The sequence below is a fragment of the Lemur catta genome, chromosome X, assembly GCF_020740605.2.
Source record: "Lemur catta isolate mLemCat1 chromosome X, mLemCat1.pri, whole genome shotgun sequence".
Taxonomy (NCBI): Eukaryota; Metazoa; Chordata; class Mammalia; order Primates; family Lemuridae; genus Lemur; species Lemur catta.
In genome coordinates this window covers 10,846,225-10,864,092 of record NC_059155.1, presented here as the reverse complement: position 1 = coordinate 10,864,092, position 17,868 = coordinate 10,846,225, and the positions used below count along the sequence as shown (strand labels likewise).

Sequence of the window (17,868 nt, the reverse complement as noted above, 5' to 3'; positions counted from 1 at the left end):
ATACGTGGGAATCATACATTGGTTTGGCCCAAAAAGGTGGGCCATCTCGAAGTGGGGGCTTGCAGGTTACAGGTGGGTTTAAAGATTCTTTGGCTTGTAATTGGTTAAAGACATGAAGCTTTGTCTAAAGGCTGGGAATGTTTTAACATAGTCGCTGTTTATCAGAGACAAGCCACTGGACAGAGATTTGTTGTGTAAATTGAGGGCCTGCAGGTGTGTCTTGCATACCCTTAGGCTTATTAATGGGTTACAAAGGATGTCCCCAAGAAGGGAGAGGGGCATGACGAGGCACTTTTGACCTCCCTCCTCGTGGCAGGCAATTTAGTTTTAGGATATTCCTTTGGCCATGAGGAGGTCCATTTAGTCAGCCAGTGGGGGGTGAGCCTTAAAATTTTATTTTAGTTAACACCCATAAGAAGTTAGAGCAGAAAAATATCCCAAATGAGGCCGGGCGCAGTGGCTCACGCCTGTAATCCTAGCACTCTGGGAGGCCGAGGCGGGCGGATCGCTCGAGGTCAGGAGTTCGAGACCAGCCTGAGCAAGAGTGAGACCCCCCCGTCTCTACTAAAAATAGAAAGAAATGATTTGGACAGCTAAAAAATATATATATAAATAAAAATTAGCCGGGCATGGTGGCACATGCCTGTAGTCCCAGCTACTCGGGAGGCTGAGGTAGAAGGATTGCTTGAGCCCAGGAGTTTGAGGTTGCTGTGAGCTAGGCTGATGCCATGACACTCTAGCCTGGGCAACAGAATGAGACTCTGTCTCAAAAATAAATAAATAAATAAATAAGAAAGAAAGAAAAATGTCCCAAATGAATGCAAAACAAAACAAAACCACCATAACTTCATGTTTTAAAAATGTAAATACTGGTTAAGGGCCAGTTAAATGGAAGCCTAAAAGTAGCGGATTTATAAGGTATTACTGCTTGAAGGAGACACGTTTTATCAGTGTTTACCACCTTACTAATGTTTTAGGTATTTACAGTGAAGAACAGGAATTGTTTTTAAAAAAAAATGTGTGCTCTCTTTGATTCTAACTGATGCTATTTGCTTCTGTAAATATGGCTTGCTGGCTTGGTCCTTAGCTTAAGTGGAGCCATGACGCTTAGCTTAAGTGGAGCCATGGCAGGCTTCACTAAAGTTAAGAAAAACAAGGCCCCAGGGAGATAACCACAAGTTACTTCCTGATAAAGGGCTAGAGAGTCCCGGGGCCTTCCAATCAACTAATCAGATAAGAAGGGCAAGGCATGATCAGTGCATGAACAGCTTGTGCATGGTGTATGTTCCCAGTATTGCTTGTAATCAACCAGTCAGGAGCCAGTCCTGTGGCTTGGAAACCAACCAATCAGAAACCAGTCCCGTGGCTTGGAAACCAACCAATCAGAAGCCAGACCCGCGGCTTGGAAACCAACCAATCAGGAGCCAGTCCTGCGGCTTGGAAACCAACCAATCAGGAGCCAGTCCTGCGGCAACCAACCAATCAGAAGCCAGATCCGCAGCTTGGAAACCAACCAATCAGAAGCCAGTCCCGTGGCTTGGAAACCAACCAATCAGGAGCCAGTCCCGCGGCTTGAAAACCAACCAATCAGGAGCCAGCCCTGCGGCTTGGAAACCAACCAATCAGGAGCCAGTCCCGTGGCTTGGAAACCAACCAATCAGAAGCCAGACCCGCGGCTTGGAAACCAACCAATCAGGAGCCAAGATGATCAGCCACTTTTGAAGGAACAAATGAACTAAGGGAGGAAGGGGGGATGGTATGCCCAGTGCATGTAACCTCCTGAAAAGTATAAAAGCTTAGTTCTTACCCTAGGGCAGGGTCGTAGTTCATGCAGAGGCCACTGCATTGGTGCTCTGGGACTTGGACCCTAGCTCGAGCTAGCCAATAAACTCCTTTGCCTTTTGCAGCCTCGGTGACTCTGCCTCTCTGTTCCTGGGGCCGAGGGGAACCGGCTCTAACAACAGAGTGAGGATTAATGGGTTGTGGACATTACTTCTTCAGAGAAGTATTTATAGGACATCTGATAATTGGAACAACTTCCAAAAATGAACAACGGGGATATTCTTTTAGATTTAAGTTTTTTCATTGCTAGAAGTATAGTCCAAGCATGCAGAATAAAGAAAATAGAACTTTACTTTCACTATGAAATTATTTTGCAAATAGAGTAAAACTTTAGTAAATCAGACTTGCTTGAAGTTGGCAAGTTCCATAATTGGAATTATAGAATATAGTAACATTTCATTATTTTGGAGAGAGGTTAAGACTCTCTCTTATAACATAAAGGAAATTCATGTTATAGGTAAGTTCTACACTGGGAATAGTTACCTTGTACAAGAAAACCAGTTTTTCTAGTGCTTTAGGAAGTATTCATTTGCATAAAAGCAATTGGACTATTAATTTAAATTATTTACATTGTTCTCTGAAGCAGATTTCTATACTTTGTTAGCTTTGATTACATTACTCTGTATGTCTGAAAATAGGCATTTTGCGTATTTTTAAAAATACCCTTCCATTGTTATGGGATCTGCTGTCAGGCCTTCCTCTTTAAGTTTTGACAAAATACAAAATGTAGTTTTATTATTTTCAAGTAATACAATAACACAAATGAGTTGCTACTAAAATGCTGCCAAAGAGAAGCACTTCTGGATCTGCTTTAATGAATAGGCAAAGATTATTTGCAGGAAACAGTTGCTTCCATATACTGCTTAAAAAGAGTTTCAGTTCTCTGAAGGTTCTTAATCATCTCCTCACTCCTCTAAATGCTAACCCCATATTTTAACCTTAAACACCGGTGAGAATTAATGAGGCTTTTAATACTCTACCCAAATTCACATACTGTGAGGCAAATTGCTACATCTCTAATAGCTTAGAAGAGTAATGTTAACTAATTCCACAATATCGTACAGTGAAACAAGATCTGACCTGGAATCTGATTTCTTCACTCTATGACCCTGTGTGGGTGTAAGCACTCTGTGTAGCTATGTGAATCACTGGTTGTAATCTAGGCAGTTCCTATTGCCAGAGCTTTATATAGAAGCAGCCTAACAAAGAAGTCATGTCCCCAACTGCCAGCTAGAGATGAGACACCAAATAGTTGCAGGGAGAGCAGACAGAGATAAAAAGAACACTCTGTTAAGAACCAACATAGCGTCATTAAGCCAAGGAACACAAACATTTCTGGTGCTGCCATACTCTAATGGCTATAGATAGAATTGTGAAATAGGTAATATTTGTTTTGGGGGGACGGATATTCCCCTTTCCAGCTTCATTCATTCATTTTCATTCATTCATTTATTAATGAGAGTCTAGTATGAATCAGTCACTGTGTAAAGTGCCATATATACCGAGATGAATGAAATAAGGTCCTTGGGTCTCCAGCAGTCTACTACTGCTTCCAGATCACATCTCATCCAGTCTCCTATATTACATTCAGGGTGCTATCAATGAATTAACCCCTGTTATGGTATCTGTTGTTAAGGTTAAATGTTATTTTTCCCAGATCATGTGCCACTTATTTATTTACTTATTTATTTATCCTAACCACTAGACCACCAGGGACGATGTGCCTTTTAAACAGGGACTCAATGACCCTATAGCCTTTAAAACCTACAGGAATGCTGCTTTAATGAAGGATGAAATTTTGAACAGCATATCAGTAAGGAGGGGAATATTACTAGGCAGGGGAATTCCTGAGACCCCCAGAAAACCACATTACACAGATGACTGGCCTTCAAATCCTTCTCCAAGACATAAAAAGTAAAGTCATTCTCAAAAAGCAGAAGGAATTTCTCCTACTCCATCAATAGAAAAAAATATTTTAGTAATAAAAACATTGAGATTCAAATTCTACCATTAGTAAAAAGGAAAAAAAGGCAACAAGTGAATACCGCTGGGAATTGACTGGATGATATAAAGTAAATAGAAGACAACTTCAAATAGTGAACAGTCTAATGTCCTATATTGTTCGTGAAGGCACAGCTAGGAACAATGTGTGAAAGTTAGAGGGAGGCTCGTTCTGGCATAGTTTGAAAAATAACTTACTAAAAACTTGGAGATGTCCAGCAATGAACTGAACTACCGTGGGAGATAATGAGCTCCCTGTCACCAAAAGTGCTTAAGCAGTAAATGAATGACCACCAGACAGCGTTTTAGTTGAAGGGAATTCCTGGAGGACATGGAAGATTTATAATTGTTTGTTTAGTCTATGAACCTGTTAGTCTATGATAATTAAGAATCCAGGAATGATACCAATGAATGCAAAAGAATACATAAAAATAAGCAATGAAGTAAATTACCATAACCTAAACTATGTATATAAAGTGTTGTATAGGTGCCAAGTAAAGGAAAAATCAGGGTAAACTGATCAAAAATACGTTTCATAGGACACAAATTTTGCCCAAGATTTTAATGTGAGAAAGAGACATGGATAAGTGAAGAAGAGGGAGACTAAACCAAGAAGGGGATGATTTCATCAGCATCATCTTCCTACTATCATATTTTTTAGTATCTACTATGGAATAGACACTGTGAGGAGTGCTTTCTTTATTAATATGTACATTATCACATTTGATCCTTACACCCACCCTAGAAAGTAGTACTACTAGCATTCCCATTTTACAGATGAGTTGACTGAGATGAGAAGACTAAATTCAGAGTGGTTTAGTAACTCATCCAAGATCACACAGCTAGAAAACAAACAGCAGATCTGGGATTCAAATCCAGGTCCATCTCCCTATGAAGCCCATGCTCTGAATCACTAGTATATTCTACGGCTTCTGGTAGAATCCATACATGGTTGAAGGCTCAGAGATAGAACTATGAAGTATAAAACTTGGGAGGAGAGTGTCTGACAAATAGTTGGCAGTAAATATTTGTTGAGTGAATAAGTAAACCCTTGCTTTTTAGATTTAAAAAAAATAAGAACCACATTTTTTTGACCTTCTTTTATTTGCATGTTAGAAAACCCAACTGTCATCCAGAACTTGCTCTCCCTAAGAGATTTCCTCCTCGCCACTGCAGAGCTACCTTGGCCCAGACTATAGACATGTAAACAAGAACGAGCAGCACCTGAGGGCTTTATACCCTAGGGTTTCTCTTTGCCCCTAGGTCTCCCAGGTGGGCGAAGTATCTTGGTAATGTGCAGCAGGTAAGAGCCCTAGTATTTCTCTTTAGGCCTTCTTCAAGCTGCCCTTGTTGAGGCAATGGGCTGCAGTTTTCAGGTGAGAAAGTACGTGTTCTTTGTGAAATGGTCAAACTACATATTTTCCTTTAAGCAAAATGCGATTTATTCCTCTCCATCAGAAGTCCTCACAAAGCCCTTTCGTAAATACGGTCTTTCTCATATCCTGGGTTTTTGTTAAGACTAATTTTCTGAGAGTATTGGCCTGTCTGTATGATCGAAATGGTACTAAATTTCTCAGAATTAACCACTGTGGCCTCCAACTGCCGATATTATCACTATACAAAAGTTACTGAGCATTTAACTGCTGGCTGCATCCTATATGAGGTTAAAAAAATCCGTTGAAAAATTATTTCTGAAAAATGGTTATTTGGTCCATGCTGACGTTTTTAGAACTAAGATAATCTCAGACATCTGATTTGACTGATTCCACACTTCTCCTCCTCCGCTGAATTGACTACTTTGAGGAAAAGAACTCAATTTACATTTCCATTGAAAAGCTAAAAATATACAGAAGTAAATGTAGATTGGATTTAATTCAATTCTGGAATGCAGGGTATCCAGGCATTTAATGATCACAATTTTGACATCCTAAGGCCTTGACTAAGTTTCTACCAGTTTTTAACTAAAGTCCTAATCTCCTCAATGAAGAGAGAGGTAATTAGCATTAGTCATAACAAACAGATCATTCCCCAGACGTTTGATTTATTAAAATGGCCCAAAAGAATTTTGTAATGTGCTCATTCTTTATAATGATTTCCTATTTTTATGCTACATCCTCCAGATATCCAGGTAACACTCAAGTCAAGGACCAACTTGTACCTGGATTAAGACTCTAAAGCACTTCCATTTGGAACCTTAAGGTAGGTTAGTTTTATATTTAGGTCATTTAGCACCTGTTTAACCTCTGCTGCACCCTCACTCTACTCCCTGCCTAAACATTAACGCGCTTCTCCTTCATCCCTGTGATTTACAATCACAGCTCTAGGAACAAACCCTTCTGACTTAAATTTTCATATTTTCATCTCTAACCTGTCCTGCTCTGCCTTCTCATCCCCTTCAAGAGTGCCTGCTCCCTTGTGAATAATTCTCTTACATTTTATACACAGTGCTGGCCTTTTACACTGATAAAGCAAGTCCTGTACTTGCCTGAGACAATTTTATTCCAGAATTTAGTTTGAAATTTTTACCCTATTGCCACCTGGCCTCACATCCATTTCATCCTTAGTTACTGCCCCCAATGGAAGCTAATTTGGTTAATATTCACTTCCGCGCTCCCCTCTCCATGCTGCTCATTATTTTCTTCTACTGCTCCCCTCCTAAGAGTTTCTACAGTGTCTTCTAGGTCTCTGGTTACATGACACTTGTAAAATTCCCTCATCTTCTCTTCACTGTGAGTTCTCTATGGTTCCTAACTCAACCCAAACCTGTCTTACCTATGAGGACTCTACTTGTTCAGTTGTTTTCGGTAGAGGCAGTTCATCTGTCTGTGCCCCACTTATTTCAGGGTATAAGGAGTCTCTTCACTCCCACATTGTTGTTTCCAGACAATTTCTCCCCCACTCTCATGAATAAAACCCCTGCTTCTTGGAGAATCATGGCATTTGGTTTTACTACCCTCTATCCCTTTCCTCCATGTTTGGTCATGGACCAACCTCTCAGTCATTCCCCCACATTTACTGAAGACTTTTTCATTTGGATCATAGCCATCCTCTCCTCCCCAAGTCCTTCCACCAGCCAACACTCTGGACTCAGTGTGATTTAACTTCAGGGATTTTGTCTCCATTCCACTTTAGTTACCCACCACCATGACCATACTCTGGACATCATCATCATCCTAATCTGCTCAACCTCTGCAATATTTTTAATTTAATTTAATTTTTAAAAAAATACAGGATCTGTTGCCCAAGCTGGAGTGCACTGGTGTGATCACAGCTCACGGTAGCCTCAAACTCCTGGGTTCCAGTGATCCTCCTGCCTCAGCCTCCTTAGTAGCTGGGACTACAGGCCACGCCATCATGCCTGCCTAAATTTTTAAATTTTTTGTAGAGATGGGGTCTTGCTATGTTGCCCAGGCTTGTCTCAAACTCCTGGCCTCAAGCGATCCTCCTAAAGTGCTGGGGTTACAGGTGTGAGGCCACTGCACCCAGCCAACCTCTGAAATCTTAACGGAAATATCCCACTTTCTGATTGCCTGTCCTATAACTCTCTCACTTTTATATTCTCAGCATTGATCTTTGACTTCTCTGCTATCATCTTCTATAACTTTAGCATCAGTGTTGATGACCCTTCCAACACTTGGACCTTACAATTTCTTAATCTCTTCCACTCCAATAACCTTAACACTCCTATGATAGAGCTTTTTATATTCTGTCTTCTATTAGTTGTGTAAATATTGGTTCCCCTGTCTACCTTTCCCTGCTTGAGGGCAATGATGATGTTTTTGTACCATTTTTTATAGTGCCTTCCATAGTATATGCTCACTAGAGGGCTAGTATTGTGTACTGATTAAGAGGACGAACCCTGAAGTCAGAATATTAGGTTTCAAAGTTCAGCTTTGAAACTTACTAGCGGTATGACCATGGGGAAGTTAACCAACCTTTCTGTGCCTCAGTTTCCTTACATACAAAATGGAGATACTGACACTATGTACTCATGGAGTTGTTGAGATAATTGCACTTAGAAGAATACTTGGCACATAGCTAATAGAGTACTTACTATTAACAATTGCCTTCATAAAGGGGAAGGAAAAACAAGGAAAAACACGTAAAATACTGAAAGAAAAAAAGAGCACCAATTATTATGAGCAATGATACTGAGAGACAGTCATTTAAAATATAAATGGAAAGCAAGTGAATTATTAAGCAAAGTTTCATTTCTATTTGTTCTTTCCACTGAGGCAATGTTGATGTATTTATTATTGCTAGAGACTAGTTTATTTGACCACATTGTGTCACTATTATGGCATAGTGAAGTCATTAGATAGGTCATGCTGAGAATATATATTATTAAAAATTGGGATAAAAATGCAGTATACATCAAAAATTCTAAAAAGTTATAATTAGCATTACCATACTGTTGAACATTTATGTACTCAAAGCAGGTCCTGAGCATAGGTAGAATAGGTTGTTGCTTACATGATGTGATGAGGGATGCTCTGAAATACAAGTTTCTCAAATTCACTCTTTCATAGTTCTGTCCAAGGTCTGATATTCTCACCTGCTAGAAGCTGTTTTTCTCCCTTAAGATGTGTTGTTTCCAGGTGCAACAAGTGAAAAGCCTCCTCACCCACTAGGGGCCACTTTATCAAAATAGCTCCTGAATATCTAACACTTCTCTAAACCAATAGGAGATAGGACTTGCAAGTTTAGATGGAAATGGATATAATCTATTTACATGAAGTCTTTGCTGCCTAGGGAAGGTAAGGTTGAATGACGGAAGAGAGGTAGCTGGGGTAAGAGCACTTAGGAACCAAGGATTGCTGAAATGAGAGGTAGAGAGAGTACTTAAGAGGAAGTAGCCTACTTTATACAATCTTGCTCAGGCATTGTTTTGTGTATGTTTACACACACACACATTCTTTCCTAATAATTACCAGTAATTCTGGGGGAAATCAATGTCCTAGCAGCAAAACATAATAAATAAAACATCAAAAATTTAGGAGGAAAAGGCCAAGAGTTAAACAAAGAATACGTTAATGAACAAATAGCACATATTTAAACTCACAAAATAGTCCTTGATTTTAAAATGGAGAAAAAGCAGATAAAATGTACATTAAAGGGCTCACAGTAAATTTACTCATTTTGCCATTTTTTTGGAAATTAGTGTCCAGAGGTACTATATCTTGATTCCCTTGTAAACATACATTTTTATGCAGTTACGTTTGTACATGCCTGTACCCAAGGGAGGGGGGATACTTGGGCACTTGTGTGAAAGAACAAAAGAGATATTAAAATCTTGTTATTATAAGCCAGGTTATACAAAGGCATATGATGTTTGAAGAGATTCATGAATTCCAAGCATAGCTGAGTTATTTTCCAGACGTAACTTGTTATATACTTGCTAGTACATCCCATGATTATGTCAACTTATAAAATAACTTTGTCATTCTTCAGTTAACTTGCAATACAATGTGATTGTCAAATTTTGCTTATAAACCTGTCTTTTTTGCCCATGTTTTTTTATTTTATATCTGTCTTTACATTTATTATACTTTACTGTTCACTATGGTACTTCACCTTGTTTTTAATAAACAATTTTCCAAATTTGTCAAAATTTTAAAATTTTGTTTGTGCCGTACAACTTGACACTCAATTGGGGTCATATGTAAAAGCAATGAAATTTTTTTTTCAATTCTTTTATGCAGGGCATCAGTAAAATTAAATTTGAAAAAATAGAAAAACAAAATTGTCTCTTTTACCTATTGCTTCCATATACCACTTATTATTTCTTCCAAGCTGACAGTAAACTATTAGATTTTCCCTTTGGGTCATATCCTACAGTGGTGAATATATCTATTAATATATCTATCTACAAATATGTATGCATATTCTAGCTTACCAATAAGAATAACAGAATTCAAAGCCTTACTGACGTCCTGAAACTTGATAAAGAGTATCTCCTAGAAACTCCAATCAAATAACATACTTAATGGTAGAACAGTGGGAGCACTTTCTAGTAAAGTCAGGAACAAGTCAAGAATGTACACTATTACTGCTATTGTAGCCTTAGATAATGGAATAAGACCATTGGAAAGAATTAAGAGGTATAATTAGTCTAAAAGAAGAAGCAAAACTTTGTAGAGAAAATAATCATTTATCTTGAAACTTCGGGAGACTCAATGGACAAACTATTAAAATTAATAGGAGTTCAGCAAGGTGGTCAGATCCAAGATCACCATCCATAGTGAGACAGGATCAATACCAATAGCTTTCTTATGTATCAGTAATAACTATGATCATTGAAGTACTGTTTGGAAAGGAGCAGCATTGGAAAGAACTCAAATGTCCATTAATAGAGGAGTAGTTAAATAAATTGTGTGTGGGTGCACTGTGGAATATTATGCAATAGTTACAAGAATAAATTCAATTTATATCTAAATTTACTGACATGGAATTATATATTTAATGCATAGCAATAGTTATCTCTTGGAAGGGTACCTGGATTGGAGGTGGTAGTAAAGGGGAGACTTTAATTATATCTTTAGTATTTTTTATAACGAAAAAGTATTCACTTATTACTCATATCAGCAAAAATAAAAACAATTTAAAAATGCAGTTATCTTGCTGAAATCACCTAATCAACTTCATTTAAGCTTGTTCATCTTTTCATACATAAAAAGGAATTGCTTTCTAGTTCCTTAAACTTTCATTCATTCAACAATTAGTGAAAACCATGTGCTACACTCAGCACAGTGGATACAATGGCAAGCATGACAGACATCGTCTCTGTCCTCCTGGAGCTTACAGTCTAGTGGGAGAGACAGATAATAATCAAATAACAAAATCATTTCATGTTATAAGAGATTCAAACAAAATTGAGCCACAGGTTTTGATGGGAAATATGTGGGTAAGGTCAAGGGAGACCCCTTAGAAGAAAAGACATTTAAACTGGGATTTAGAGAACCCACTATGTGTGACAGTGATTGTGGTGAGAGGAAGAAAAGCAAGCAAAAAGGGTCTCATGCAGAAAAAGCTTCATGTGTTGGAGAAAATGTCTGAAGGCCAGAGTGATTGAAGCATCCTGAGGGACAGGGAGAGTGGACTGTTAGGTTGGAGAGGAAGGCAAAGGCCAGATCATACAAATCCTTTAGGCATGGTAAAGTTTGGATTTTATTTGAAGAACAATGGAAAGTCACTGGGGGGCTTTGAGGAAGAGAGTGAGGTGTATTTTTAGAAGATGGCTCTGGCAGCTGTGTAGAGAATATATGGGGTAGGGAGCAATAGTAGAAGCAGGGAGCCCAGTTTGGAGGCTGTCCACGGTAGTCAGTGTGACAGCTGACAGTAGCCTGCACTAGGCTGGTGATAGTAGACACGGCTATATTTTGGAAGCAGCCTGATGTGAAAAAATGAAGGAGGGGGCAGCAAAATGCAAAAGCCTGCACGTGTTTCTCTTGGTTAGGATGCAGAAAAAGAAGACCAGAGTGGATGAGGCACGGTAATGTGGGGGAGAAGGGCATAGGATAAGGTCCGATCATACAGGGCCTTGTAGGCCTGGGTTCACGGCCCAGATTTTATTCTAATTGAGACTGAATTATATTTTCCATGGGATCCCTCTGGCTACTGTGTGGAAGACAGACTCTGTAGATCCGCAAGAGTAGCAGGGAAACCAGTTGGGAGGCCATTGCAGTAATCTAGGTGGAGATCATGTTGGCCTGGGCTTGGGTCGAAGCAGCAGAGGTGGAAAAGTGGATGGATTTAAGACATGCTTGAAGGTTGAATCAATAGGACCTTATAGTTAATGTGGTGTGGGAGTGAAGATGAGGAAGGTAGCAAGGGTTACTTTCAGGCTCTTGGGCAGGGAAAAGTTTAGTGGAATTGAAAGACTGAAAGGGACCCAGTGTGACAAGAGCTCAGCGAGCGAGAGAGTGGGGAGTGAGAGGAGATGAGATTAGAGGTGAGATCAAGAGTGGTAGGCAGGAGCCAGATGACTCAGGGCTGGATAAAAACATGCAAAGAAGTTTGAATTTACCACAAGTGTCATAGGCCACAGAAGGATTATAAACAGAGTAAGATTTATTTTCTCTAAAAAGCTAGACCGGTTTGAGGTTCATTTGAAATGAAACTGATTGGTTTTCTTGAATTATGCTTTTCTTTATGTCTATATCTGAGTCTTTTTGAAGAGTTTTTAAAATTGTCTTCTCACTTCATTTATATAATATGCTTTTATTTCTCCTTTCATTTCTAGAAAAATATTTTTATAAAGTATGTGAGTTTGCTGCTTTGATTAAACCCTTCCTTTCCATGCACTTAATTGCTCTGGATTGGTGAGTTTGGGGGGTTCTGAAATGCTGTAAGCCTCGCTGTAATCTACTTGTTGGACATAGTCAGACGGAGATAAATGATATAGAGTAGGAACCATTTCATCCCTTCCAAATTATTGACTTTGCTGACATAAACTCTGTTCAAATCTAAGCATTTATTAAGGCAAATTACTTATAAATAGTATATTTAACTTTCAAAAACTGTCTGCTTGGCAAGCAAGTACTTGATATGCTCTGAATTTTCTGTTTGGATAGCTCAGGAGTCCTGACTTTTCTTGCACATCTGGGATAGAATTGGATTGCTGTCTCTGCAGCATTTGAAAAGGATTGTTATGAAGTTACATACTTACTTAAAGACATGGTAAACATATCCTTCTATTTCCAACCTCATCAAAATGCCAAGTCAAAATCTTGTCATTCTTATTGGTAAGCTAGAATATGAATATATATACATGTATACACATACATATAGGCATTTATGTTTGTGGGTAGATATAGATACAGTCTACATTCACCACTGTAGGATATGATCCAAAGGGGAAGCCCAGTAGCAAACTGGGAAGTTGCTATTGGACACAGAAAATTGGGAAACTTTGAATTAAAAGTTTACCTCCAAGTATTAGGCTATACACTATTCTTCCTCAGTGGAAGCTCTTCTCAGACTGAAGTTATCCCCTTCAGAAAAAGAATACTGTTAGTAGGGAGGCTGTAAATAGACTGGGCCCAGGAGTAAGGACATTCTGTACCTACATCATGAAACCATGTGAGGAAAGGGGTGCAGAAGCATCCCTTAGGCTTACTGGGGCCCTTGAAGGCAGCCTATAGAGGATGGGGAGGCACAGAAATGTAAAAGGACATGGGGGGAGGGAATGCATTTGCATATCGGTAAAATAGTGGGCAAAGTGGATTGTCACTGAGAAAGAGACAAGTAGCCCCCTGATATCCAGGACCTGACCTAACTCTATCGATTGGACCCTTGGTGTTTTCTTGTTGAATGTAAACTATCTCACAAAACATCAACATTAGAGAAGTTCATTCTATGACCACAATGGATCAAGACGAAAACAATACCACTTGGTAAATGTCTGAACATAGATAAAATATGGACCATGTCAAAGCCACAAAAATGACCAAATATCACCTTATCCCAGCTAATATAGCAACTATTCCTTCTTTGCCAATTATAGCTTTGACCTTGGGCTAGGCTTCCCCATTTATAAAAAAGATTTATTTAGAAACCCAATCACAGAATTACCTTCACTTCCTGACAACATCCAAGTCCAGAACAAAGCCAGCTAGGGTGGCCAACTTGTCCCAGTTTACCCAGGAATTTCTTGGTTTTACCACTGAAAGTCTCACATCTCAGGAAATCCCTCAATCTCAAGGAAACTGGGACGGTTGGTGAACAGCCCACTTCCTTAAACCCTCCCACAAATCACCTAAAGCAAGCCCAAATCTTTAAATCCTTTTTAACATCCTATTACTGAGCTGTTCCATGGTGCGCCATGGTATGCAATCTCCCTTTGCTGCAACAAGCAATAAATCTAACTTTTTAAACTACAAGTCTGTTGCGAGTGGTCTTTGGCTGGAAGACATTGACATCAGTAAGAAGTAAATGGACACACCATCGTGGAAGGGCTAGTAAGGCCTTGCATGGGAAAATGAGACTGAAGGAATGAAGAGGTAGGGGGAGCCAGGGAAGAGTGGAAGGGTGCATGGGGTGAGTGGGCTCCAGTGTGGTTTTATGAAAAGGTGGTTTTTAGGAAATCATAAAAGATGAGGCTCATGCCTGTAATCCTAGCGCTTTGGGAGGCTGAGGCCAGAGGATTTCTTGAGGCCAGGAGTTCGAGACCAGCCTCAGTAACAGTGAGACCCTATCTCTACAAAAAGTAGAAAAATTAGCCGGGCAGGGCGTGGTGGCATGGGCCTGTAGTCCCAGCTACTTGGGAGGCTGAGGCAGGAGGATTGTTTGAGCCCAGGAGTTTGAGGTTTTTGTGAGCTATGATGACGCCACGGCACTCTAGCCCTGCCGACAGAGCGAGACCGTCTCAAAAAAAAAAAAAAAAAGATGTAAATATGTGGTGATGGAAATGAACTTTTATAGGAGGATGAATTGTTTCCCCTACTCCGTGTCAAAACAAAACACTAATGAAAAGATTGCAACAACAAAATTTTGGCTTATGTTATAAAATAACGACTCAGTTTTCAATAATCCAGAAGCTGATCATATAGTTTTCATATCCACACTTGCTTCCTTGTATTTGTCAAGTACATCACAGAATAGTTCTTATAGAAGGGAAATTTCTGGGAAGGAAGAAATCCAATGACATACTAGTAGACAGGTCTTATAAATTGCAAAACTCCAAACTTACAACTTGAATTATTTGGGGTTGAGATCATTGAATGTTAAAAAACAATAGCATTAAATAAAATAAAGGCCCTAGACCGGTGCCCAGCATACAGTAAATGCCAATAAATGTTAACTCTTACAGTTACTGTCATTATGCTATCTTTTTTTTTTTTTTGAGACAGAGTCTCTCTGTGTTGCCCGGGCTAGAGTGAGTGCCGTGGCGTCAGCCTAGCTCACAGCAACCTCAAACTCCTGGGCTCAAGTGATCCTCCTGCCTCAGCCTCCCGAGTAGCTGGGACTACAGGCATGCGCCACCATGCCCGGCTAATTTTTGCTATATATATAGTTTTAGTTGGCCAGATAATTTCCTTCTATTTTTTTAGTAGAGACGGGGTCTCGGTCTTGCTCAGGCTGGTCTCGAACTCCTGACCTCGAATGATCCACCCGCCTCGGCCTCCCAGAGTGCTAGGATTACAGGCGTGAGCCACCGCGCCCTGCCATTATGCTATCATTTTTAACGTGTTTGTTTACTTTAGGGGTGGCACTGTAGTTTTAAAAATGTTTTTGATCACGTGTCTTTGGTTATACTGGAGTTATATATTGAATGATAAGTCTAACTGCCTCTTTTAAAAACTCTGTTCAGAGCCACATATTCAAGTAACTGTGCACATACTTTTTGGACAGATTTACTGTGAGTGAGCTTTGGTAAATATTTCAAATTAAGTGGTGGGGCACGTACACTGCACTAGATGTTGGTCCCTGCCACAGGTTGCAAAGCAAGTTTTGAGAACAGGACCACTATTTAGTTTGATAATGTTTATAGTTTAAAAATAGCTGGAGAGTGAATAAGCGTACAGTGATTGTACAAGCAAAAGGAAACCTAGAGGACTCAGGATCTCTAAGTTTAAATATAAAGAGACTCTTTAGAACAGGTTTAATCCTCAATTTTCATCAGAGTGACATTGCTTGCTTTCTACAAAAATAAAAGTCACTCGTAAAAATATAGGAACATACAGGGAAAGCTTATGAAATGCTCTTAGCTTGAAAATAAAAAAATATTTGAGTGAGCTCTGGCCATGTCCAGGATGTGTTACAAAAGGTAGCAAACGGGGTTTTGTACTACTGAGTAATTTTGTTCTGCTGAAAGACCACCTTACCTGGTTTTTCAATACCCAGGGAAACAAGTAGACTGTTTTTCAAACATTAGTACTGAATTGCCATATTGTATGTACACAATTTAGAATGTTCCAAGCACTCTATTATTCTTCACACAAGTTTGATTTTCTCCTTTTATAATTCTGAAATTCGTTTAATTTAATTTGCATTAATTTTCTTACAGGCCATATTTGGTGGTGATAACACTAATTATCAAAATATTGTATTCATTTACTGTCAGTGCTTGCCTTGATTGAAATTACTCCTTTATTTTTTTCCCTTTGGCCACGTCTGGGGCAAAAAATACATATACCCGCCCACAGTGTAGAAAACTTGGGTTAGAAGTCTACTTCTTCGTTGGTTTAAAAAACCATTTACTTGGAAAGTGTCATTTTTTACAAAATAAAATAAAATAAAAACAGTAATTCTCATAAGTAAATTCGTTTACAAAGTTAATAAATTAGATGATACTATTTACTTAAGAAGTTATTAATAAACATTTCTAAGGGAAATCTTTATTTTTGATGCGAATTACAGTGTTACCCTATACATGCCATAGCCTTTTCAATGGGTAACATTTCTTGAAGAGTTCTGTATGTATTAGTCCTGAAAACAGATTCAGATCTTACCTGCACACAGTAGAGTCAAATTCTCATTTCTGTAACATTTTACACACTTAAAATATGCTACTGTTTAATCATAATAATGAATCAGTTTTACAGTTTCACATACTTGAATATATACAATCCCTTTTGCAGGAGAAAATGATTCAAACTGAAAAGTACAAATTAATAATGAAATTAAGATTTTTAAAAATTTTCAGAGCTAAAGGCACAGTTTATTAAAAATCAATTATGTAAGCACACCGGGAAAACTGATACTGCTAAGAAATCTTGAAATAAAATAGGAACCACTTCATGAATTGCTATTGTCCTTGGGACAAATTAAGAAAAAACATCGAATAATAATAAAGTAATTCCAAGGAGTGCCAGGCAAAAAAAAAAATTTAAAGTAAAATTGTTTTACAACCTCATTGCAGATCCTAGAGTAATTCTAGATGGAAATACTGTTTTAAGATAAGCAAAGGCATTAACCCTCTTTGGGAATCCATTATTACTTACCAAAATTTGCCATCTGTATCGTCTGGTTGCCAGTCTCTGGAGTGTTGTAAATCACAACAGCATCAGCATTTCTTCTGCCTGCTATTTGAATTTTTTCTGAAAATGTACAATTACCTCTTTCTATCAGCGCAATCCAGGGCTTCTTAGTATTAGTAAACTCAGTGTTGTAGTCACAAGCTTGGTAGTTACTGTTCTTAGGGATGCCCACCACCCCCATGGCATTAGCCACTGGTGAGGCTAATCCATAAACACCACACTCACATGTCTCCACTGTAGTATAGTTGCTGGTTTCATTGTAATAAGTCACAACCACATAGGCGTTCATTGAGAAAGCTGCTGTACTTTTAAGTAAAAAGGTAAAGATGACGAGGAGCCAAAAAAACCTGGACTTATTCTCCTGGTTCATTGCTTGTTCATTTCAGCATAAAATTTAAGATGTCTGCTGATATTTCCAGCTATCAGTCACCATTGTCCACTCATGTCCCTGCTAAACAGAAGTTTGAAATTTCAGTTGCAGGTAGGAAACCGATCTCACCCCTAGCAACGTAAGCTCTGAATGCATCAGCTCTATTTCACTTTAGTTATCTACATTCCCCTTTGCCTTCCCCTCCTCCAACGGTACACACACGTAACCCTTAACCAGGACTACCTTAGGAATAAATAACACCATCAACGTTATTCTACATGTCAACTTATCAGGATTGGATGACTTCCTGCAGTGAAATTTTTTTCTTCTTACTGTTGTAGCTAATGCATTTTCATAAACAAGGAGTGGATTGGAATGAGGAACTGGACTCTTGGGAATCCCACGTGACAAAGCTGAAAGTCACCTCTCTCAGAATATCTAAAACACTAAACTGGTTTTCCAAGCCCTGCTGAAATATGCTATCAACCAGTTTGGCTAGGAGTAAGTTAAGATCTGTAATTTTAATAGATTGTACTGCCTTTTTTCCTCTAATTTCTTGGTGGGTTTTCTTTTCTTTTCTTTTTTTTTTTGGTTAGCAGGCTCCCCAAGGAATATCTTCTGCTACTTTGTTTATTTGTTGGAAAGTAAACATTTTAGTGTCTAGAGATATTTTCC

At 38.8% G+C, this 17,868-nt stretch overlaps 1 protein-coding gene across 1 annotated transcript in view; it reads right to left on the bottom strand.

The window, feature by feature from the left end:
* Nucleotides 1-17,377, bottom strand: part of RNF128 (ring finger protein 128) — an 88,364-nt gene extending 70,987 nt beyond the window's left edge. Inside the window, exon 1 of the mRNA XM_045537901.1 lies at nt 16,788-17,377. Coding sequence (XP_045393857.1) covers nt 16,788-17,193 — 406 coding nt within the window. The 5' untranslated portion in view covers nt 17,194-17,377. The remainder of the gene's footprint in view (nt 1-16,787) is intronic.
* Between the last annotated feature and the right edge of the window lie 491 nt (nt 17,378-17,868).